This window comes from Nyctibius grandis, chromosome 6 (assembly GCF_013368605.1).
Source record: "Nyctibius grandis isolate bNycGra1 chromosome 6, bNycGra1.pri, whole genome shotgun sequence".
Taxonomy (NCBI): Eukaryota; Metazoa; Chordata; class Aves; order Nyctibiiformes; family Nyctibiidae; genus Nyctibius; species Nyctibius grandis.
The window spans coordinates 51,422,528-51,447,224 of NC_090663.1; the positions used below are offsets into that span (position 1 = coordinate 51,422,528).

Sequence of the window (24,697 nt, forward strand, 5' to 3'; positions counted from 1 at the left end):
ACATATTAAGAAGTTACACAGTTGCCTTTGCTATATAGCACATAGTATTACACTGTACAATCACTGTTCATGAATACTCCCTTTTTATTCATAAATATTTAAAAATTAATCTAACTTATCTAGTGCCATTATCCCACCAAAAAATGTTAAAATTTGCAGCAGAAATTAATTATATTTTACTTGCATTTTCTTTTTCTAGATCTGGTAATAATTTTCCATGGGATCCACATTGCTCATGTGGATCTCACAGCACAGATAAGAACAGCAAAGAGTTTGCGATGCTGTCTGGATGTACTCAGAATATTTGATGAGTGCATTTGAGGGGTGCATTAGCAAATCAAATTAGGTTTGTGGATAAATTGCGCAACAAAAAATACACTCAGAATATATATCTAGATCTACACATCTATATCTATATCAACTTGATATATTAAGAAGTGAAATACGAAGTGTATCCTGGTCTTTATTTTTAGCTACTAGTGAGAGGCCAGAAGTTCACCTGGTATTTCTGGTTAGCACATTCAAATGCTTTATTTTATAAAGACAGACATTACACTAAGACAGATCTCAAAGGCAGTTTATGCTGCTTCAATTTTACCAGTTTTGGTGCCCAGGTCTCTAGCTAAGCTGCTGCTGAGCCTCTTTCCCTGGATCTGAGTCTCCATAGCATGATAAGCTGCTGTCCCCCTGTCATTTTAAGTGAGGTTGTTTTGACTTAGTTCAGTTTTACCCTTGGGCCAAAATCTAAGAGGAAGGCAGGTTTCTTAGGAGTAGGTGAGAAGCCATCGTTAGCATAGGGTTAACAACTGTTTGGGATGAGGGACACCACCTCCACACCACTGAACCGGTGTATTTGCACAGCTATGTTGCACGCATGCAACCAGCCATGCTGCGTGGCTCACCACTAGGCTTGACACCCAGTTCCTAACCAAGCAAAGCAGTTTTCCTGAACATTTTGTGCCATGAGGCCTCTCCCACTGTTCCTTGTAGCTGAAGCAGTATGTGTAGAGAGGTCTGGGAGAAGGATGCAAGCTGAGGGTTGGCAAGCCCAGTCTGATCCTGGTTCTGCAAACAGCCACTTAAGTAGCATTGGACAAGTCCCTTCCACTTTCTGTTTTCAGTTTATCCCACCTATGATATGACTTTAAGGTCATTATTATTTATATATTTGCAACACAGAATTAAAAAATACTCCTTTCCCCTCTGTCACTTTGACTTCTGTATCCACACTCTGCTAGGTCTGAACCGTGATTTGCCTCTCCTCTGCTTTTGGCCACAATGATTAATTTGATGACAATCTGCTGTAACTATACACATTTCACTGGTGTGAGCTGGCATTTTATGGGTTGCTCACCAGAGCTAAGATTAGCTTGTTCTTCCAGTTGATTTGTTGATCAGTGTCCTAAGTTTTATCCTCTTATTAAAATCATTTTAACCTCTGTGGAGAGGATCATCTGCTCCAGTGGTCAGGAGGGTCAGAGTTATCAAACCCAAGCAGCCTGATCTTTCAAAGTCCTATGCCAGAGTTCATCAGGGAGTCTGCAGGATCACAGCCTGCAGTTACATTCTCTGGGCCCTAAAAGAAGACTGGCAAGACTCATGCCTTTTGGAGCTCCTTTCTACTGTTTCCAACCCTTTAACTATCAGAAAGGGGCCTGAAAAGATCTCCTATTTCTTCTGACTCTGTCTTCATTTAGCCCACACCCAGGGCTGAACAATAACAGTTTTTCTCTCACCCAATATCCCTTTCCCAACTGAGGAAGGAATTTGGGAAAAAGAGGGAGAGTCATGGGTTAAAATTGAACAGATTTAATAAAATAAAGAAACCAATATAAATGCTAACACAAAACACACAAAAGTATACTTAGCTACAGGTTGCAGCAAGTTGTCCAGGAACAGCAATTGTCAGCAATTGAGAGAAGGAGAGAAGGGGATAGGGAAAGCCAGAAGAAAGTAGCAAAAACAGCCTCACCTCTCCTCCCCAAGCCCTCCCTTTTATAGTGAACTTGATTGTTAATGATATAGAACACACCTGTGGGCCAGCCTGGGTCAGCTGCCCTGCATTTAACTGCTAATGGCCCTGATCACCATGGCTGGCCACAAACTGAAAAAAAAATCCCAATGAAACCAGGACACTCTTAGAGAGAGAATAATACTCAGTATTATTTTTTGCAAGCAAATACATTGCAATTTGACTTAATGCCCCTATTTTGTATACTGAGAGGTCATATTTCTCTTTTCTAAATCAGTCTTTATTGTACATGATCCTTAGACCATAGCCTATAGTGAAAGTCATCTGTACTTAGTCAAGCCTGTCCCCCTCTGAGTTTATAAAAGTTCATTATAAGATTTGGTGGATACAATGAGTTTGCCTTTCTTTCATATCTTGTGCTTGCAGTCACTCTTTCAAAGACCACTGTAGCACAAAAAGGAGGAATCGGGAACAGAAATAATTTCTCTTGTGCATGCTCACCTCAAAGCCAAAAAAAAAAAAAAAAAAGAAAAAGAAAAAGTAGACTTGCTGGGTCCCTCAGCCTCTGGGGCACTGCAAGGGAAAATGTGGGACCAGATGCTGGGACTGGCTAGTGACAAATTCAAAAGACTTAAGTAGTCTAAGGAGCATATGAAGTGAAAGTGGAGCTGAGAGCTGGGGCTGAAGGAGAATGGAGTCTAAGACAAGGTATCCAGAGGAGGGACAGGAATGAGCAGGTAAGAGGAAGAGAAGGCACCACTTGGAAACTGGTGGTGGGGACCGGTGGTAGGACAGGAGACAGGGGCAGTGCTGGGCAAACAAGGGCTGGCTCACATCCAGGGCACGCAAGCCAGAGTTAAATCCCAGACTCCCCATCTATTGCTGTGGCAACCTGCCAAGAGCAGGGCAGCTGAAGTAGTGAAGTGCACTTCTGTCCTTTGATCATGAATTAAAGTTAAATCCAAAGTTTGTCTAGCTCTTGGCCTTTAGCTTTTCAAACAAACGCTGGGATAAGTGACTGGATGATTGCAACATGAAAGCAAAGGTACAGGCTGAAGGTCATGCCCAGATTCAGCCCTCAACTGGAAGGCCTGAGGAGCTCCTCCTTCACCCCAGCTTCACCCAGTAATCCCCTTTGCATGAAGTAGGAAACCCCTCTTAGCTTACCTGATGTTTATGATTGGTTATCAGCTTTTTCCAGTCCCTCTAACCTTGGTGGCCAAGTTTGACTTGGACCAGAGCTTAAGTTTTCTGCATTTGAAGGTCACCAGAGAGCTGTGCCCTCCATCAGCGTTGGAGGATGCCTGGCACATGCTACTGCCGTGTCCAGTCTTACACCGGTAGCTGGTACCTGGGACACCATCCAGCAAGTTGTCGCATCCTCTGTTAGCACAGTTGAAAAGGCAGAAATTCTTCTCCTTGGTGTGCTCTGAATGGTCTTGATTTTTAAGGCCTATTAAATTACAAAAATAATGTTTGGAGAGTATTGAAGATCACAAGATCAAGCTCTTACAAATTGGGAAAAGCCAAAACTAAGGTGATAGGTCACATCTGAATTACGAAGGATGCTTTAGTTGTCGCAAAGGTTGTAATGCATGCAGTGAGTAAGACCAGGTGGGGCACAGTTGTCTCTTACAGCTGATACCCTGCAGAATTAGGTGCTATTCCTGCCCTCATCTCTGGGTTCCTGTGGGACCAGAGGCAAGACACACATCTCAGAGCTGGCTGCTGGATGTTCCTCCTGAGCCCCAATGCAGGCACAGAGCTACAGCTGCTGTCAGTGGGCTCTGCACATATGGTGTGCTCTGAAGACTCAGACTATCAAAACAGTTCCCAAAAATTAATAACTACTTTTTGACTTAACATTCTCACCTGGCTTCTGCAGCTTTGAAAACGGGAAAGTCATGCCCAGGGAGTGAATATTTGTAAAGCACTGCGGCAGCTGAGAGATGAGCACCATAGGAAAATCCCTTTAGTTTTAAACAGTCTGCAGAGCATCATCATACAATGAAAAGAAAGTACAGCTCTGGGCAGCTGCTTGCCTGCAGAGCACCATCCATGCCCAATGTGAGGAGGAAGGGGTTGGTGGAAGAAACATCACACGTAATCCTGCAGGAAAGCAGAGTACAGGAGTGTATGCACAAGGGGAGCACATGAAGGTTGTACGTGCAATTCTTGTGTTCCTGACCACAGAGGGCCTAAGGTTGTGATCCTTTAGCAGAGTTTTTTATCTATTGTGAAGGCTAAATTAGAGCTAGTTGGTTTGAGTGGGAAACTCTCCATGGACCCCAGCAGATTTTAGATGAAGCTCATTTTACTCTGTTCTGTAAAATAATTAGTCCTAATCCTGCAAGACTCCCTCTCATTGCGGTCTTTCCCTCCTTTAAGCATCTTATTGTTCTCTGAGCTTTTTATAATTCTTTCACAGAACTGCTGCAACATAGTGAACAAAACTGCGTAGGACTTGGAGTGGTGAAGCATCACCAGTCTTGCCCCTCCTGAAGTTAGCAGCTGAGGATTTTGGTATGTAAGTGTATTAAATCTGCTTTGAGTTCAGGAGCTGCCTTACAGACATTTATCAACCAAACAACACAGCCATGGCTGGCTGATCTTCAAACTGAGCAAAGGTAACATGTCGTCTGTTTGGACATTTGTCGCTAAAGTTAGTTGGACTGTCTTACTGCTGAAATCAGAAGAGGTTTTTTGCAGCATAGTATTACTGGCACTGCACGGGGTTCAACAGAAGATTTTACAAAGCGTGCTGCAGTGAATCAAAATAGACACAATATCTTGTTTCAGACTGGGCACAGATAAGATTAGCCTTAATTATAATACAAACCCTTTGTCACGCAAAACCAGATCCTGATGGTGTAGGTGTTAATCAATGTAGCACCATCTTACTGAGCTCTTCCGTTTTCTGCTACCTGAGGATATGACTCACTATTAGCGAGATGGGTATAAGTTCTGTTAAGTTTAAGAGGGTTTTCCTAGGTAAGAGAAGCATGAAGTGCAAGGCCAGAAATGGGGTCCAGTTCAACTGCAGTGAACTTTACATGAAGAGGATTCAAGCCTCTTGAAGGCAGAAAGCAAGGAAAAGCAGAGGAAAGGATAAGAGAAAACCTGAGAGGCTGTTGGAATGGATCCAGAGATGCAATCAGCTATTTTGAATTAAATACGTTGTACAATGCCAGCATTGAGCTTAAACATGTCCTTCTAAAGCAGAATATGATAAGATGTTTCAACCTGTAGATGATGGAGAGTTTTGTGAATATCATGAACTTTTAAAAAGCCAAGAGAGAGTTACGTTCTTTCAACTGATTAGGCCCACATTTGCTCATGTAAAGGTTTTCTTGCTCATTTCTGCTCACTGTGGTGGCAACTTTTGAGATGGGCAGCATATCTCAAGTGTCTGACAGCCGTGTACAACACTTCCCAGTAAAGTTTGTTACAGAGCTCAGAGCAGCAGCACGTGATCATCAATTGCCACACACAAACTGTACGCATTATGCAAACACTTAAGGAGACATGACTCCTTAGGAAGATTTAATTATGCTTAAGATCTGTTCTGGGACATTTTCAAGTACCACTCTACTGTGCTCTTCATAAATATGTATTCATTTCAAACAAATCCTGCTTGATAAAAAATTATACCTTTTGTGTAAGAGACAGCATAATGTTAAACAAAGTGACCCGCTTAGTAGATGAGGGCAGGGCTGTGGATGTAGTCTATCTAGACTTCAGGAAGGCATTCGACACTGTCTCCCACAGCATCCTCCTGGACAAACTGGCTGCCCGGGGCTTGGATGTGTGGACTCTTCAATGAGTTAAAATCTGGCTGGATGGCCGAGCCCAGAGAGTGGTGGTGAATGGGGCAAAGTCCAGCTGGCAGCCGGTCACTAGCGGTGTTCCCCAGGGCTCAGTTCTGGGGCCGGTGCTGTTCAATATCTTTATAGATGATCTAGACGTAGGGATTGAGTGCACCCTCAGTAAATTTGCAGATGACACCAAGCTGGGTGGCAGTGTCGATCTGCTGGAGGATAGGAAGGCCCTACAGAGGGATTTGGACAGGTTAGATAGATGGGCCGAGACCAACGGCATGAGGTTCAACAAGAACAAGTGCCGGGTCTTACACTTCGGCCACAACAACCCCATGCAGCTCTACAGGCTGGGGGAAGAGTGGTTAGAAAGCGGCCCGGTGGAAAGAGACCTGGGGGTGCTGATCGACAGCCGGCTAAACATGAGCCAGCAGTGTGCCCAGGTGGCCAAGAAGGCCAATGGCATCCTGGCCTCTATTAGGAATAGTGTAGCCAGCCGGTCTAGGGAAGTGATCGTCCCTCTCTACTCGGCACTGGTGAGGCCACATCTTGAGTACTGTGTTCAGTTCTGGGCCCCGCACTTCAAGAAAGATGTTGAGGTGTTGGAGCGAGTCCAGAGGAGGGTGACCAAGCTGGTGAAGGGTCTGGAGGGTCTGACCTACGAGGAACAGCTGAGGGAGCTGGGGTTGTTTAGCCTGGAGAAGAGGAGGCTCCGAGGTGACCTTATTGCAGTCTACAACTACCTGAAGGGAGGTTGTAGTGAAGTGGGAGTTGGCCTCTTCTCCCGGGCAACTAGCAATAGGACAAGAGGGCACAGCCTCAAGCTTCACCAGGGGAGGTTCAGGTTGGACATCAGGAAGAATTTCTTTACAGAAAGGGTTATTAGACATTGGAATGGGCTGCCCAGGGAGGTGGTGGAGTCACCATCTCTGGATGTGTTTAAGAAAAGACTGGACATGGCACTTAGTGCCGTGGTCTAGTTGACAGGGTGGTGTAGGGGCAGCGGTTGGACTCGATGATCCCTGAGGTCTCTTCCAACCTGGTTGATTCTGTGATTCTGTGAAACACATCATGCATTATACAAACACCAGTAAGGTCCATCTGTAAAAATGCATGTAAACTGAGCTCTGCAGACCTCAGGAATTAGTTTTGGTTGATGACCACATGGTCACAGATAGACTGTATCAGCCTATCTTACTTGCTTTGGAAAGGCCGGTGGATTTCACAGCAGTGGAACACAGTCTCACAGAAAGGTCAAACCAATGACTTCCTTTTCCAAATATCAACTCTTTGATTATGTGAGCTAAATGCCCATTGCCCAGAGTGTGTGTCCTCAAGCAGATAAGTATTACTGGATCGCACTAGGTCCTGCATACATCTTCGATGAAGATCCAGTTACGAGAAACTAAGCTTTAGACAGATTTTTTTTACTGGAATACATGGTGTTACCCGCACGTTGTTGTTGTACAAACTTATCTGGAGCAAATAACACCAGGAACTTGTGCAAGAGGCCTTAGGTAATCACCTAAGGGGGGAGCATTTGGCATGTTTTGTCTCCAAACAGAAGGGAGCATAATGATTAATCTCAGCTTTGCATTAAGGTTTAAATTGCACCAAAAGACCGGTGAAGAGTATCCTTTCAATCAGAGTTTTGTTCGCTCTTCTCCTGAAGATGACATCAGTGAGGATCCTCTGTGCATTGCTGTGCCTCAACTTAGCCTGGGTATGAGTTTGCTTACTTGATTCTTTTCATATCTTTCTCTTTTGAAGAATGAGCGTTTATTTAATGTTCATTCATTAGATGATAGATACATTTTGGCTGTCACCTAGCTCGTAAAATTCAATGCACACACGTAGCACAAGCGTACTGTAACCACTTCACTGCTGAACTTTCATCGGTAGTTCTTGAGTATCCAGCTCTCTAGTTTTGCTTAATTCAGTTTTGCTGAATCTGCCTGGCTTCAGGACCAGCAAAGCAGATGCATTAACACGAATTCATAGATTCATCGGTGATGCTGTAAGTCTTAAACCTAACTGACTGGATGCTAGTGGGTCCAGCCACTCAGGAATTTTCATGCTTATAAGAATGAACTCTACTCTCTTTTGGATGGTACTTCAGCAGGGTTTTCCACCTACAAATGACACACAATACTTTTATTATAAAATACACATTAGAACCCAAGGATTCCTGTGGCAGCAACATCAGGTTAAACTAGAGATGAGTAAGAATCAATTTTTAGATAATGAAAGAGGTAGACTTCATTTTCAACTATGCTGTAACCTTGCTGTTTTCTCACTGAGGTCTTAGGCAATAATCTTAGGCCGTAATGTTACATTCTTTATGTTTCTCTTTGTGACTGTTTTTTGAAGGATGTGCATGATTTAACAAATGACAGAAATTGTAGGAAGCAGATGTGATGAAACAGAAGCAGTCATATTGGAGCTGTCAATGCTGAAAGGGCACAGACCACCTAAAAGTAAAGTTTTTATATGTTACATTTAAGAGGCACTTCGACCAGATCCTCAGGATGAATCAAACCATCTGATTTTAATAATGACATTCCAGTTCCCCAGGGCTGAGGTTCTGGTCCTGGAGACTAGAACTAGGAAAAGTTTATCTGCCTCAGAATTGATCATTAATCACAATAATAATTAATCATTAACCTTTTCAAGCATTAATTATGCTGCTTGAAAAGAACATAAGGTGTGCAGACGAGTCCAGTCAGACCTAATTACATCTCAAGCCCTAAAACAGGGCTTTCTTTTATGAAAAAGATTTATTTTCCAGACCTTTACTGAGCAATAACACAGTAGGAATCTTTACAGTGTTTTGGCTTAGAATTAGCCTGTATATATGCACTTTTGCTTCTCAGTTTTGAAGAAAATCTCAGTATATTTGTTTGTCTTTTTTCCATTAGCACAGTGGAATCCATCCATCACTGACATGATTATTTTTGTTATGATGTTATTAGCTTTCTTGCTCTTTATGCCAGGCAACACAGTGCTACAAGCTTACAGCTAGCAACTGTGATTAACATAAGAAACACTAATGGGAAAACTATCTTTAAGCCTGTTTTGTGTAGACTGAAGGTGGTAGAATGAGAAATTTAGGGAGATTGCAGCAAATGGAAATAGAACATTGGACTTTTTAAGTATTTGCTTTAAGTTAATCAGTTGCAATCTAATTTCACGTTAATATTATATTTACACACAGAACAAAAGATTTCTGTGGAATTATATTATCATAATATATCCTGAGCATCACCAGATCCCTACATAGCAGCATTAATTTTAAGAGAAGAAAAGCTTTATTCTGACAAAACTAAAAAAATCATATCTTTCAAGAAATGTCAGGAATAAAATCCTTGCACTGTTCTGTGTGATGCTTTCCAGATGGCTGTAATTTCCACATGTCAGCTATGCCACTGAGTGTTTGAGGATGTCAGCATCATGTTTCTGTTCTCTTGGCAGCTGTTTAGTTAATCTTGGTTTTGCTTTTCCCCCTTTATCTGCTGGCAGGCACAAGATGGAGAAACTACCTTTGAAAAGGAGGGTGCAGGAGTGCGTGGTCCCAGGATTGTGGAGCACATGTCCCAGTCCACCTGCCAGTATGAGAAGAACTGGCCCGTCTGTGCGGACGATGACTGGGTGAGCAAGGAGCTCTGGGGGCGAAAGTGGTGCCCATCAGTAGGGCATGCATGGACCTCAGCTGGACCACTACAATGGGTGCCGTGCAGCCAGCACGCGGTTGGGCTTTGGGTCTGAGGGAGGACAGGTAATGTTTCATGTGGGGGCAGCCTGGAGAGATCTCCTGCGGAAAACAAAGAAAGAAAAACATGAGAGGAAAGAAAGAGGGAGAACGTAATTTGCAGGGGTGCAGAATCGGAAGGGAAAGTAAGTCTGGAAAAGAAAGATGAAATAAAAGAAATGTATTCCTAGAAAAAAATAAGAAGGATTTCTTTTCAGAATTTTGATATTGCCACTTTTGGATTTGGCAAGAGAAGGGCACCAGAAAGAAAGACAAAGAAAAGAAATAGCTAGAAAAAACTTACACTTCACTAGTTACTTTTTAGGAAGTCTGATGACAAAATGTTCCGTAAAAGATTTGTAATGATTGACTGGATGTCTTTGTGTATAAACTGTTAATTTGTCTTTCTCTTGCATCTCAGCCCATCTCTATGTTACATTTATTTGATGAAATCTTGGCAAAGAGCTTTAGTCTGTAAGAAGATTAAGCTTTTCTGAGGAAAATTTTGCTTAAATACGTTGGCCTCTGATATCCTTGCTCAAACTGGCCAACAAATTTCTCCTTACAGCAGTCCTTTGGAATATATATATATATAATTTCATCCCTGAGGAACAGAGGAGAGGGAAAATTAAGGGTTTACTTGATCCTCCCTTTATGGCAGGTTTCCGAGGACGCGCTTCACTGATTCCATCCCACCAGTGTCAAAGGCATAGGAGGTAAAGGCAGTCCCCAGGTGGCTTGCTATAAGTCACACAAGTCCTTGGAGAAGTCATTGTATGAATAACACAGGACATCTAAAGAGAACTGGCAGAATCTTGCCCTAAATTTTTTTTAATGTGTTTTCAGTGTTGGCCAAAAGTTTGAAAACATAATGTTAAAAAAAGGTTTATTCGTGAATATTTTAACACAATTATTTCCCTCTTCCAATCTTAGGGTACAAAATGTCCATCAGGCTGCAGAATGCAAGGACTGATTGATGAAACGGACCAGGATTATAGTCACAGAATAGACAAAATCAAGAAGCTGCTCGCAGAAAATCAAAACAACTATAAAAAATCCAATCGGATAATTGTGGAAACGGTAAATGTACTGAAACCAAACCTGGACAGTGCTCAGAGTGAGTATCTTGCACCCAGGTTTATTATCCGTTGCTGAATTATTATTTTTTTTGTGCATAAGCAATGTGTAGTGAAAATATATGCTGCACTGGACCTTATTATCAAGAGCCAGAATAAACATAGTAATACAAGACTCTTTAACTGTTAACTAGTAAAAACTAATGTAATTTTTACCTGCTTAGTACTATGAGAAATATGTTCTTAATGACATGTTTTCTTTACATATTTTAAAATATGCTACTCTTTTAGGAAAGAAAATCACACATGCATAGGTGACTGTGATGCATTTCTGTTTCAGAGATTGATGAGAATTACGGTCACGTGTCAGGAGAACTGAGGCGGAAAATTGTGACATTAAAGCAGAGAGTTGTCACTCAACTCAACAGAATTAAAGCTCTGCAGAGCAGCATCCAGGAACAGGTGGTGGAGATGAAGCGCTTGGAGGTAGGTAGCTACCTAACTCCCATTCTTTCCAGAGCTTAGCTACAGAAAGAGGGTCAATCCATTGTACTGTACATGGTGAGCAGGGCTCCCTCTGGGAGAAAACATGATGCAGCTCTCACAGGATCTGACCTGCTGAGGCAAATACCCAAATGAGTTGCTTTCTGTGCAGATTGGTTTTCTTTTCCTGCTGTGTGGGAACCAATGTGAGCTCAGGAAGACTCCTGGTCCCATCTGCTGCTTCTGCTCTCAGACAGGCAGCAAGGATGTTATATCTGCTGATAATTGGCTCTGTATGAGGTGTTTCTCCTCCTGTAAGGAGCTGCTGAGCAGCTAGGATGAGGGGGACGTGCCCTCTCCTTCCCTGGTGCTGTCACCGCCGCCCACAGCCAGTGCTGGCATTAGAGCCCGTGTTCCCAGATTGCAGACAATTCTTCTGGTGGTAATGCAAGGAAAAGTCCTGGCACAAACGGTTTTGCTCAAAAGCCCATTTTGATCCCTGGATCAGAGATCCAGCTTTTGGATCATTTGGGAAAACAGTGGTACGTGCAGGATGGCAGGCCTCACAGCAGGGCCATGACAGGCTCTGGGACAAGTTCAGTGTCTCTCCCTCTCCTTGGAGGACCTGTTTCTGCCCAGGTCCCCAGGGAGTGTGCCCAGCTCTGCAGCACTCCCTTCAAACCCAGGAAGACATCCCTATGCCCTGAAAATAAAGGGAGCAAAGGTTGGGAACGTGCTACAATGTACTTCTCCATGGAGCTCATGTGCACTGTACTATTGCATGTGTTGTATTTACAGCGGAAGTAAAACCAGGGATGATTTCAAAACTGAGCTTTGGAAAAGCTCAGCTGTAGGTGGGGGGTACCAGGGCAGCTCCCACCTTTCCCCAGTCCAGTTAAAGGATACACTTCCTTGAGAAAGTCAGGAAAGCTCCCTAACCAAATTATTTCTCTCTGTTTATGTAGGTGGACATTGATATTAAGATACGAGCTTGCAAAGGAACCTGTGCTAGAAGTTTTGATTACCAGGTGGACAAAGAAAGCTACGACAACATCCAGAAGCAACTTACCCAAGCCAACTCCATCAACTTGCACCCAGAGCTTCAAGCCACCACCTTGAGCACACTGAAAATGAGGCCACTTAAGGACTCGGATGTTCCTGAGCATTTTAAGCATAAGCCTCTGCCAGAAATGCAAGCTCTGAACATAATTAATAACATCAGGCAGATGCAAGTAGTATTAGAAAGATCAGAAACAGACAAGAACCCCTCCCGAGGCGACAGCCGGTATCACATAGCAGAATCGAGAGGGGATGGACCTTCACACACCAGCAAATTAGTCACTCCTACTCATGGGAGAGAAACACTTAGTCTGGGAGACAAAACCTCCTCCACTGTTCGTAGATGCACCAAAACTACCACCACAAAATTTGTCACTGGACCTGATGGCCCTAGAGAAGAAGTAGTTGAAAAAATGGTTTCTTCTGATGGCTCAGACTGCTCTTATTTACAAGGAGCAGGAAGCACTGGAGGGGAAGGGAGCATGTACCATGTTGGTGGGACGGATGAATTACACAAGCTAGAGGGGTTATTCCCTGAGCTAGAGTCATTTTTTACTCCTGACTCTCCATCCAATGCTAATAGGCACTTTAGCGGATCTAGCAGCATTTCAACTAGCAGCCACGTAACTGGCACAGGCAGTAGCCACTTAGGTACTGGAGCATACAGTCATTCAGGGAAAGGCAAATTTACAGACTTAGGAGAGGAGGAAGAAGATGACTTTGGAGGACTTCACCTTCAGCCATCTGGATTCCCATCTGGCAGTGCAAGTCACTCCAAGACTGTAGTGACCAGCAGCTCTTCTAGTTTCAACAAGGGAGGCTCCACTTTCGAAACCAAATCACTAAAGACTCGTGAAATAACTGAGCAGCTAGGTGGGGTGCAACATGATCAGAGTGCAGAGGATACCCCAGACTTTCAGGCACGCAGCTTCAGATCGTCAGGAGTGAAGCAAAGGACAGCCAACACTGGGAAAGGTACACAGGCATGATGGAAGTAGTTATTGAGGCAGTGGAGGCAAACTCCATCTGTAACCAAGCTGACGCATTGGTTTTAGATATTGCAGTACAACAGTTTGATGATAAAATGCAAGCACTGTGTCTGTTTGTTGCCACCTTGGAAACAAAAAGGAAAATATTTCATAAATACTCGGGTATTACATAGACAATTCACAATTTAAGAAGTATATAAAGTTTTGTTTTCTGAAATTCTTTTTAATGTTGCCTGTCACTATACCTAGTGTAGTCCAAGATGTGTTTAACAATTTTCCTCAGAGCTATTGGTACTTGGATTCCTCTGAACCTTTTATTAAATTTTGCTGATAACTCCCGTCAAACCAGATCAACTTTTCTTTTTAGACTGTGATGATATCCGCCAGAAACACACTTTTGGTGCTAAAAGTGGCATTTTCAAAATCAAGCCAGCGGGATCCAATAAGGTTTTGTCAGTTTATTGCGACCAAGAGACCACTTTGGGAGGATGGCTATTGATCCAACAGAGAATGGATGGATCAGTGAATTTTAACAGGACCTGGCAAGACTACAAGAGAGGTTTCGGCAGCGTGGATGGCAGAGGGCGAGGAGAGTTCTGGCTGGGCAATGAAAACATACACTTGCTGACTCAGAACGATACTCTCCTTCGGGTAGAGTTAGAGGACTGGGATGGAAATGCTGTGTATGCAGAATACATCATACAGGTAGGGTCTGAAGCAGAAGGGTATGCCCTTGCTGTGTCCTCCTATGAGGGGACTGCCGGGGACGCGCTGATCGCAGGCTGGCTGGAGGAGGGCACCGAATACACATCCCATGCCCAGATGCGGTTCAGCACCTTCGACCGGGACCAGGACCGCTGGGAGGAGAGCTGCGCGGAGATGTACGGCGGTGGCTGGTGGTACAACAGCTGCCAGGCAGCCAACCTCAATGGCATTTACTACCTGGGGGGCCACTATGACCCCAGGTACAACATTCCTTATGAGATTGAAAATGGCGTGGTCTGGCTGCCATTTAGAGCATCTGACTATTCCCTCAAAATTGTTAGAATGAAAATCAGGCCCATAGAAACCCTGTAGAAAGACAGGCTTTTAATATATATGCTACAACTACAAGTTGAAAGGATTTTTTTTTAATATATATGTGCATGATGTACCTTTACCCTGTGAATTTGAAGGCAACTGGACACATCTGTGGCTTAAAAAATAAACACTGATTAATTATTAACAAAATAGTTTTTTCATCTTATTTATAACTGACAAACTTTTTGAAGGAAATATTGATTTTAAAACCCTTTTTATATAAACCTCGTCTATGTCTCTGACTATACCTTTGTCTATGTCTATGTCTTTGGCAGCTCACAACTTGTCTAGAGATAAAAATATTTACAATTTGAATTATTTACTTTGTTTAACCATTTTAAAGAAGTAAAAGAATTTAGAAGTATGTTCACCACGAACTCCTGCCTCCACTAAAGTGAACCGTGAAAGTCTGATCGAGTTTGACAGTCACATTTCTGGGCCATCTCGTCTTATTTCCATTTCGAGGAGAGCCCAACAGTGGCAGGAGTCAGTTCTCAGGCAGAGCCATGGGTGGTTTGGGTTCTCACTTTTGCCACACACCTAACATGGAGTACACTTTGATAAATGATGCTTGCATTTTAGGACTGACTTTTAAGGATCTCCAAAGCTTTGATTTTACAAATATGGAGGTAGACCTTCCATCCCATTGATGAATTCTAGATAGTTTATCAGGCGTACTGTAGCTTTCAAAATAAGACAGTTCATGACAACTCATCAAAATACAACTCCCAAAACAGGCTGTTGTTTTCTAGTGACCACTAAAAGGTTATGACTGTAATCAGCACAAGCAAGATGAGGAGCACCTGGATGGCTATAGTATATATTTCCTTGGTTTAGAATATTTTTTGGAACAGGTGTCAAGCAAGGATTCTTCTACAGATAAGGGGTTTAAATCAGCAACTTGCTGTCAGTGTGTTTTAAGGATTTCTTACCAAAAAGCTGGCTGCATGGAAAACCAGTTATATCAGTTACACAATTACACAAGAACGTGCTGTATTTACCTTTATACCTTATGACATAAAATTACACAAGTATTTACTCTGTTTAATATTTCTGTGCTTCTGTTGAGAAACAAGCATGAGCAAACATCTTTGCCTCCAATCTCACTGGCCAGCAATTTTCATACCATTTAACAATGGTATGAAAACAAATACTGGCAAAGCAGCTCACTTTTAGCCTTTTTTCTAGTGCTTCTCAAACACAGTCACTGTCTAACATTTTTAGAGAGTTTGCTGAAGAGCAAAGACATCTTTACAGGCATGTGCGGAGAAATCTCTGTGCTTTTGGAAAAGGTGCTTCTGCTTTCCACCTTGTCTTTTTGTTCCCTAGCCTCAGTGGAAGCCTGCTGGTGGGGATGCTGAACATTTGTGCTCCTGTAGTGAGGTGCCACCATGATGTCTCCTCCTTGTCCTCCTGGGGTCCACAGGTTAAATCAACATGAGAAGTTTCAGATGGGAATCCATCTATCACTAGTGATCTGGGTCCCCTCCTCTGTAGAGGAAGGCAGTCCCCTCTGAGAGATGGTTGATCCTGCCTACTAGGGTTGGGAAGTCCTGTCTTTGGGACCACCTCTGCTCCCAGCTACAGAGGGAGCCTAGACCACTAGCTTCGATGAAATACCCAACCTCCACCTACCCTATGATTGGAGTCACTGGTTGCTCTAGTCCCACAATAGTGATTGTGTGAAAGACATACCAGCCAGGTCTTCTAACACTGTATTTTGTTCTATGATAAAAGGATGTGAGATGGTGGAAGGGGTATTATGAGGCACAACATGTGAGCCAGGTCCCAGGAAAGGGCATATTTTATCCAGCATACAGGATTTGAACTGACCGGTGACCTACCCGTTTGTTGGATAGTATCTTTTCACTTTATTCCTTCTCAACTTGTCACGCAGGTAGTTACTGTACCTTTAAGATATAAGAGAAAAATACCATCCCTCATTTGGTGGAATGTGTTTGCTTCTCCTTGGATAATGCATAAATACTTTGGAATCATGTGAAGAAAACTTTAGTTTTTAAGGCTTTATTTAATTTTTAGAAAACATTTAAAAATAATCCTCTCCCTCTTCAAATGTGGTATAGAAGTCCTTTGTAAAAGAGTGAAACAAGTCGGGTTTTTTTTTTTTTTTAATAAGCGTTATTCTATGCTAATTCCTTCTGTCTTGTGAACAAATGAAAAATGGAACAAAATACACTTCTGAGTTATTCTCATTGGTCAAATTTTGATTTACAGTTGACATACATAGCTTTTCACTTCAGGTCACAATATGCTCGTACATACATATTTGGTTCTCATATGTAAAGACAAGCCTGAATACTGTGCCTAAAGAGATAACCAAGTAAAAATATTAAAAGAAAATCCCTGATTCTGGACATTTTGATAATGGTTAATGTGGAAAGTATGGCCTGATCTTCATGCTCATCTTCTTCATTGAATACCATGACCCTTTCCAGTTCATCCATACAACACCATCATCTGTACCATGTTTTGCCATATCCCAGCTGTAGGTCCCTCCCCAATAGTATCTGCCGTTGGGGTTGGACGAGTGGCAGCGGTTGTACCACCATCCACCACCATCTTGTTTGGAGCACTGTTTTCTTGGATCTGCAGTTAACCTGATGAGGGAAAAGCAAGTGTTAAGAGTGACAGATGAACAGTAAGCAGATCAACAGAGTACATACACCTGCCCCTGTACTGAAATTACAAACCATAATAAACGTTTAAAATCCTCTCTGAACTTTTTGTAGAAAATTGACCATCACAAGTGTGTGCTACATGGTGCACTTGGAAGGTGAAGCAGCTAAGAAAAACAAGTAAAATTTTAGCTGCATCTCTTTGGGAATGTCATTTTAGTTTACTGGTTGGTAACTACAATTACTTGCAGTTCATAATGATAATTGCAATATCAATGGAATTTAAAGATATAAAACAATGAGAAATGTATGTCTTCCCCAATCTAAACAATTCCTTTATTCATGAATATGTAATCAGGTGTTAAGATAAAGACATAGCACATAGTGTAGAGATACAGTGCTGAATTATGTACTTTAGAACTGAGCTCCTGTCTTCTGAGTAATACGACGTGCTACCTGTCTCTTTCCTCAGTACCCATTATGTATTACTGGAGTGAATACCAATATTCCTACTTAAGCAAGACAGTGTCCTCAGCGCAGCCACAATCAGTCTCTGACAATGAATATATTGCATCCAAATTTGCTGATTTGTCTATGGTAACACCATTCATGGAATCAATAAAATTCAGTGTGCTTGCTTCTCACTTGGCTGTGGAGCAGCATTATCCTAAAATACAGTTTTACTTGCCCTTGGCTATGCCAATTCGGCCTTTGGCTACATGAAGGAAATGACATGGACATTTGACTGGTAACTTGCAGGGAGAAAACACATTTTAAGATACTATGAACTGCTATGAAAACTAACAGCAAAATCAATATTCTATGTTTAGCTCTATTTTAAGCAGAGACATAAGCCCGATATATCATTTTTTTAAATGTCTAATGCAAGTACACACCATCCATCATTGTCTCTGTCGTAAGTACTGAAGAACATGCCGTTGTGAATTGTCATTGTCCTGTTTTCTCCATGCAGCTGTGAAGCTCCTTCCATTAGCGCGTTGCCTGCATTGCCTTTGTAGTTACTAACTGAAAGCTGATACTTGTTTCCTTCATTCTGTATGGTGAAACCTCCATAATGAGCTGATACTTTATCGCCATTCCAGTCCTCCATTTCAATTAAAACTTCAGTGGGCCCTATTTTGGTAAGCTGGCTGATCTTGTCATTTCCAAGCCAATATTCACCTGAGAAGCAACAAGTGAGAGCTCTGTGAAATAGACTTCACAATATACTCCAAGACAACTTTATGATTTGCCTACATGTCTGCCAAAGTGGATTAGTTAATTTTAAAAAAATTAAAGATCTTCAAGAAATATGAGAAAACAGTTTCAGTAAGAAGAGCTCTGCAAGTTTCATGCCCAGCAGTTTTACCTGGTGTATCACAGTAGTTCTTCCCTCCACTCTTTGCAACATTTCCAAATCCTTTTTTATATTGATCCCATACTCTTCCAAAATTAACACTGCCGTCCTGGCGGTTCTGAATCAAAGTCCAGCCTGCAGGAGTGACAGTATTTAGATTAAATCGCCATTAAGAAAGGAGCATGAAACGTTAAGATACAGCCCTTTTATCTTCATCTCAAGACAAACAGAGCATATGGCTTCCTTGCAGCAGGTCTGAATTTTCACTGTTTATGAGCTCAGCCTTGCCATTTTTACTCATACTCAAGTAGTGCCTTGCTTCATAAGGAAAGGTGGAAAAAGCAGAACTTGAAGGACTGCCCTGGTCTTTTGTCTAGCGCATAGTAGCAGGCTAAGAAATGAGCCAGGCTCTCCTTGCCTGCCCACCTATATGTTGTCCATTCTAGTCATAGTAAGATATGTTTGTATTTACCAACCCCATCCCAGCAATTTATTTTCATTTTCATTGTAGAAGTATCCTACTGTGCATCTGAAGGGGACCAACAAGACTTTTCTGGATGAGTCAATCAGACTAATACTCAGGTAATTACAAAAGTTATAACTCCATATTAGTTTGCATAAAATGCAAATTACTAATATGATTTTTTGTAGCATCCATATTAATTAATATTTTAACAACATAGTTATTTCACACTAACCTCCATTATCTGTTTGCATGTCACAGTATACTCTGTATGGTTTGGCGAAAGGATCTGGCTGGATGAGGTACATTTCAGATATCTCACCTCCCTTTCTGATAATATCCTCACATTCTGCAAGAATAAACCAGAGACACTGTTACTGAAAGAGCTCTGAACTTCTTCAACAATCTTCTTATCCTTCAGTTTGCTGATTATAAGGGAACAATTTTAAACATATATGTAATTCTGCTTTCATTTTGATTTCTGTGATACATCATGTGAAAGAATTAGGGAAGAAAGAATAGTGCACTTGCATTGTTCTACTTTTCCAAACAGGAATTTCTAGAAGGTCAACCTGAGTGATGGAAGACTGCATATTTGCCAATGACTTTTTGAACTAGATGAGCCTGTGAAAGAAGAACTTTGCTTGACTGAAAAAATCAAGGGTACATGTAACTATGATAGTCACAAATGTATCACCTCCACCTTACAAAGATCCTGAAGCACATATTGCTACTGGCCACTAATGAAGACTGATATTGGGTAAGAGGATCTTTGGTCTGACAAGTACAGGCATCCATAAAAGACTTTTTTCATTTAGGATCACCTCCCATCTTTTCTGCTATCCTAATCAATGACACAGGCTTCAGAGGAATGTTCACACCAATTGAATGAAGCATCTATCAATTTGCACAGTGATATAAATGGGAGAAGAGATGTCGTTATAGTTAAATGAGTACCTTTGCCTGAAACCACTGGAATATTACAGGAAACAACACATGGGGAACGGCAGTAGTCCACCTGGGTTGCAATGGCATTTTCTAGTTTTTGTATCTTTTTGTGTAAAGAATCCACAACTGCACGGAGGACCCTGAGGCTAGATGGGATGTTGTTGTCCAGATTATCCTTTATATAATTATAATGCAATTCTACTTCTGTGTTGTACTGAGAAAGTATATCATCATTGTCTAGAAAAGCAAAAAGATGAAAAGCAGATTAGTTTTCAACGTGTTTTCCAGCTATGAAATAATGAAGAGCAATCTGTAAGCACAATTTGAGAAGCCACTTCTTTCCTTAGCGGGGAGGAAGGATATGCATTTCTTTTGTTTACCTTTCCACAATGTGCAAAGTGGTACAATGTGTATTGTTATTTCTCTACTAGCTAGTAGATTTGTCAGTGGTGCTATATTCTGCCAAAGAACTATAATTACCTTCTTTCCAAAGAGCCATGGTGCCAAGCCAGGAGCTGCCCATAAAGGGATTGGATTGACATAGGAAAGCAGGTGGAGGGTAACACACGACCCCTACATTTAGGGGCCTCATATGAATCTTGCTTTAGTATGAGATCCATTCCTTTGCCTCTCTCAAAGGATATTTTTTAAGATGACATGGTAATGGAACTTTGCTAAATAGTCCGCTTTTTTTTTTAAGCAGTCCCACTAACAAGTAACAGTAGCAATGCCAATAGAACTGCACTACTGTTTACACCAATCGTCCATAGAAATAGCATACCTTTTCTTTGTTTTTGCCTCTTCACCAATTTATCGTCTAGAACAGTCACGTATTCATAGAAAGTTGTAGAGGTTTCAGACAGTTTGCTCACTTTGTCCTTGAGATCACGAACAACTGCTTTCACATTTTTTTCCTGTTTTACCAGGGTAGTTTGCAGCTCACATCCAGTTGGACACAGCACTCCCTTAAAAAAAATAAAAAGGGCTGTGAATAAAAGTCAAGATAAAAAGTTTCTAATCCCATCAGTGAATGACCATACCTTGGAACACACTGAATAGTTAGTAATGTGAGACCATATATTTAAGCATCTAGATAAGGACTCAACACATTCAACTTCTATGAAGAAGCTGCAGTCTGAAGGGCAGGAAGGAGCCCTGAGTCCCCCAGGAAGGCTCTTTTGTTGAAGCTCTTAGGAAAAGCCCTCTCTCTTCACACTTTTTTGGTCCACTATCTGCTTTTCACTTTTCTGCACTGTTAAATGTTCACGGTGTTAAGCCACCTGAACTATGATTAAAGCTTGTCAGGAACTACCTGCTGCTTGTGCATGTTTTTACCTTCTCCTTTCCTCTTTCACTAGCCTCAGAGAATCAACCTTGTTCTTTACATCTTGTTGCATGTACCTCTCACATGAGATAACAAAGTGCGTTTCATTAAAATATTATCATCACCTCGAGAAGCTGAGTACCATTGCTTCTGCAACAAGCACTGCACCATCAAGGACAACAGTGTTTTAAAGAGAGGTGGGAAATTCTGAAGTCCCATGAGAACCAAAATACCCAGGCAGCAGTGTGACTCTGTACCACAATCATGTATTCATTATGCTTTAACAGACTTCATTTGTTGGAAACCTCCACACTCAAATTTGCTCTCAGGCACTAAGATGCCTCTACACACCATTACAGCTTGCATTTTCTGTCAGAGAGCACAGCAGGGACAGTGTGATAGACCACTGCAAGGCAGTGAAGAGTATGCTAGATCTCAGCATACTTGCACGCTCTTCCGTAACAGCTGGGGCAGTGGCTGAGGGTAGACTATAATTACGGTTTGAAACAAATTTTAAGACAGACAGGGGAGATTGCAGATGACACCAAGCTGGGTGGGAGTGTCGATCTGCTGGAGGGTAGGAAGGCCCTACAGAGGGATTTGGACAGGTTAGATAGATGGGCCGAGACCAACGGCATGAGGTTCAACAAGAACAAGTGCCGGGTCTTACACTTCGGCCACAACAACCCCATGCAGCTCTACAGGCTGGGGGAAGAGTGGTTAGAAAGCGGCCCGGTGGAAAGAGACCTGGGGGTGCTGATCGACAGCCGGCTAAACATGAGCCAGCAGTGTGCCCAGGTGGCCAAGAAGGCCAATGGCATCCTGGCCTCTATTAGGAATAGTGTAGCCAGCCGGTCTAGGGAAGTGATCGTCCCTCTCTACTCGGCACTGGTGAGGCCGCATCTTGAGTACTGTGTTCAGTTCTGGGCCCCGCACTTCAAGAAAGATGTTGAGGTGTTGGAGCGAGTCCAGAGGAGGGCGACCAAGCTGGTGAAGGGTCTGGAGGGTCTGACCTACGAGGAACGGCTGAGGGAGCTGGGGTTGTTTAGCCTGGAGAAGAGGAGGCTCCAAGGTGACCTTATTGCAGTCTACAACTACCTGAAGGGAGGTTGTAGTGAAGTGGGAGTTGGCCTCTTCTCCCGGGCAACTAGCGATAGGACAAGAGGGCACAGCCTCAAGCTTCGCCAGGGGAGGTTCAGGTTGGACATCAGGAAGAATTTCTTTACAGAAAGGGTTATTAGACATTGGAATGGGCTGCCCAGGGAGGTGGTGGAGTCACCATCTCTGGATGTGTTTAAGAAAAGACTGGACATGGCACTTAGTGCCATGGTCTAGTTGACAGGGTGGTGTAAGGGCAACGGTTGGACTCGATGATCCCTGAGGTCTCTTCCAACCTGATTGATTCTGTGATTCTGTGATTCTGTGATTACATTTTTTGGTCCCTAGGGTTTCTCGAGATTATCTGAAATGCAAGCGCTTCTGCAGAGCTTTTTTCTGTCCTTAATAATTAGCTATGCAAAGCAATGGGGAAAGTGTAGGTTAACCCATAGATACTTCCTTTCCTCATTTACAGTTCAAATCTCATCTCCCCACCTTCACTGTAGGCTGTCTGACTGTGACTAATCCCACAGACTCCGTGGCATTACTCTTCTGAATGCAGTCCTACAAAAATCAAGCAAAAAGATGCAAACTTGGGCTGCTCTAACTGAACGACCATCCCTTATTTGGTGAAGAAAACTCCGTGTTGGCCACACTAGAAGAAAAGGACAGTCTGTTATCAGCTGCATCAACGGTCAGACACCCACCAGCTCCTCTCCCCAATGCTTGCAGCCACCAGCGTCAGGGTAGATGATACGTTCTTTCTTGTCGCTCGGCTTCACCCGCTTTGGGGGCCGGGGCTGGTACCCGCTTCCACTGATGGGAGGTGCCACGGGTCGGAGCGTGGGGGCTGCTTCCCGCCTTTTGTCCACGGGTCGGTGGCCTCGAACCCCGAGCTGGGGGCTGTCGTCCTGCAAAGCCAGGGGGAGAGGAAACTCTCTGAGTCTGGGACTGCTATTTTGAAATGCTATGCACAGGGTGGAGGCATCCATTCAGCACTCTTTAGTATTTTAAACAGCAAAGAAAACCATGGAATGGCATGAAAAAAGCAAGAATGGAAATATTATACTGACATTATGTAAAAGTCTTTGGTATGCCCTCCCTTGTAAGAATAGTCACACTCCCTCCTCCTAGATACAAACAAACTAAAAAGCCTTCAACCCAAAGCAAAACAGTATTTCAATAGTTCTTTCTAACCAAGGAATAAAGTTTATATAGTTCAGAGCCACTAAGCACCATGAAACTTGAAGTAGTCAGATATAAAAAAAAGAGTAATTAGACATTGTTGGGGCTAAGAAGAATATTTATCATAATGTTATCAGTGTCCCAATTTTTCATTGGGCTACCGGAAAATTTGTAATGTCTCAGAAAAACAGGACACAGTCAAATATATCATCAGGTCTGAGGCCACAAGCCAGCTATAAACTGACGGAATTAGGAAAACCATTCAATAAAATCACTCAGGGTAGGTTTTTAGAGCTCCCTCTCATGCATACATTCCCCATCACTGCCAGAAATGAGAAAGTCTAAGAGGCTGAGCAAGAAAATCAGGCTTTGTTCCTAAGCAGTTGTTGAAACTATACCATTTGAATTGTTATTTGAACAACTGGATCAAAATCTTTGACCATCCCAGTCCCACTCAGACTTAGCTACAAATAACAAACGTTTGTAAGGATCCAGGATCAGAGGCTTCAAGTAGTTTCAAAAGCTTTCAAAAGTAGGCAGCATACAAATCACAAAATTGCTGAAAGTTACTTAGCATAGTAGTCTTATCAGTAGTCAACGTACAGACACAAACGCTTAGATTGTACAACAGAAAAAAAATCTCATTTCTGATCACCCTGACCTATTTCATTGTTGCAGGGATTTTCAAAATACAAAAAAATGTACTGAGATACTAAATTGTATTTTCCATTAAAATATTTTAAACAATTTTTTTTTGTTTAAAACAACAAACTTATTTTAAACAAAATAGGTTAAATTGTTATTTTAGATTGATCCTCCTTGTTTGCCTTTTTGTTTAACAATTGCTTCCTCTCCATTTCAAATGTAAAGATATCTGATCTGGCAGTTAATTTTTTTTTTTCAATGATGTCTACTGAATCCATAGAAAAGTTTATACTGTCTTTGAGACAGGATACGATTAATTACGTATTTCCACTTTTTTGCACCTGACAAATTAATTGTCTTCAACATCATATGTCAATATTGCTAAATTATTATCCTTAAACAAATTAAGCTAAGTAACTAATCTTACCGTCATACATTCTGCAGTCCCTACAGAGAAAGAAAAGAAATAGGAAGAAAATATATCCAAAACTAGAAAATAAATATTGTGCAGTTACATATACATGAAGAAATAATACAAAGGTTATTTCTTTGAACACTTCACGTGGAAAAAGAACACGCACTGGACGAATCATTTTTCCCCACAGCTTCTACCTTAGCTAACTCCCATAAACTAAGTCATGCATGCAATTAAATAAAATTAATCATTTTTACTCTTATTATTATTAATTATGATCAGTATTACAACCTCATCGTCATAGTCAGTAGCGCCCTGGGATTTCACAGAGGCAACACAGAGCAGGAAGAGCAGGAGCAGTTTCATGGTCCTGGCTTGCTTGAGCAGCTCAGTGACCTTCTCCC

The 24,697-nt window shown here is 42.1% G+C and overlaps 2 protein-coding genes across 3 annotated transcripts; one reads left to right on the forward strand and one right to left on the reverse strand.

Annotated features, from left to right (window-relative positions):
* The first annotated feature begins 7,459 nt into the window (after positions 1–7,459).
* Positions 7,460–14,372, forward strand: FGA (fibrinogen alpha chain). The gene is made up of 6 exons (XM_068403904.1): positions 7,460–7,510; positions 9,307–9,435; positions 10,469–10,652; positions 10,952–11,097; positions 12,060–13,128; positions 13,510–14,372. Exons 1-6 carry the CDS (start codon positions 7,460–7,462, stop codon positions 14,217–14,219), a joined length of 2,289 nt encoding a protein of 762 aa, XP_068260005.1. The 3' UTR covers positions 14,220–14,372.
* A 1,859-nt stretch (positions 14,373–16,231) lies between these two features.
* Positions 16,232–24,697, reverse strand: FGB (fibrinogen beta chain). Of its 2 annotated transcripts, XM_068403787.1 has the most exons (9): positions 24,585–24,697; positions 23,168–23,175; positions 22,756–22,987; positions 20,408–20,591; positions 19,636–19,863; positions 18,914–19,027; positions 18,228–18,350; positions 17,755–18,040; positions 16,232–16,840 (listed from the first exon to the last, which is right to left on the reverse strand). In XM_068403787.1, the coding sequence occupies exons 1-9, from the start codon at positions 24,657–24,659 to the stop codon at positions 16,612–16,614; spliced, it is 1,479 nt and encodes a 492-aa protein (XP_068259888.1). In that variant the 5' UTR covers positions 24,660–24,697; the 3' UTR covers positions 16,232–16,611. The 2 variants fall into 2 exon arrangements, with proteins under 2 accessions (XP_068259888.1, XP_068259887.1); XM_068403786.1 differs by lacking the exon at positions 23,168–23,175 and having other exon boundaries at positions 22,756–22,959.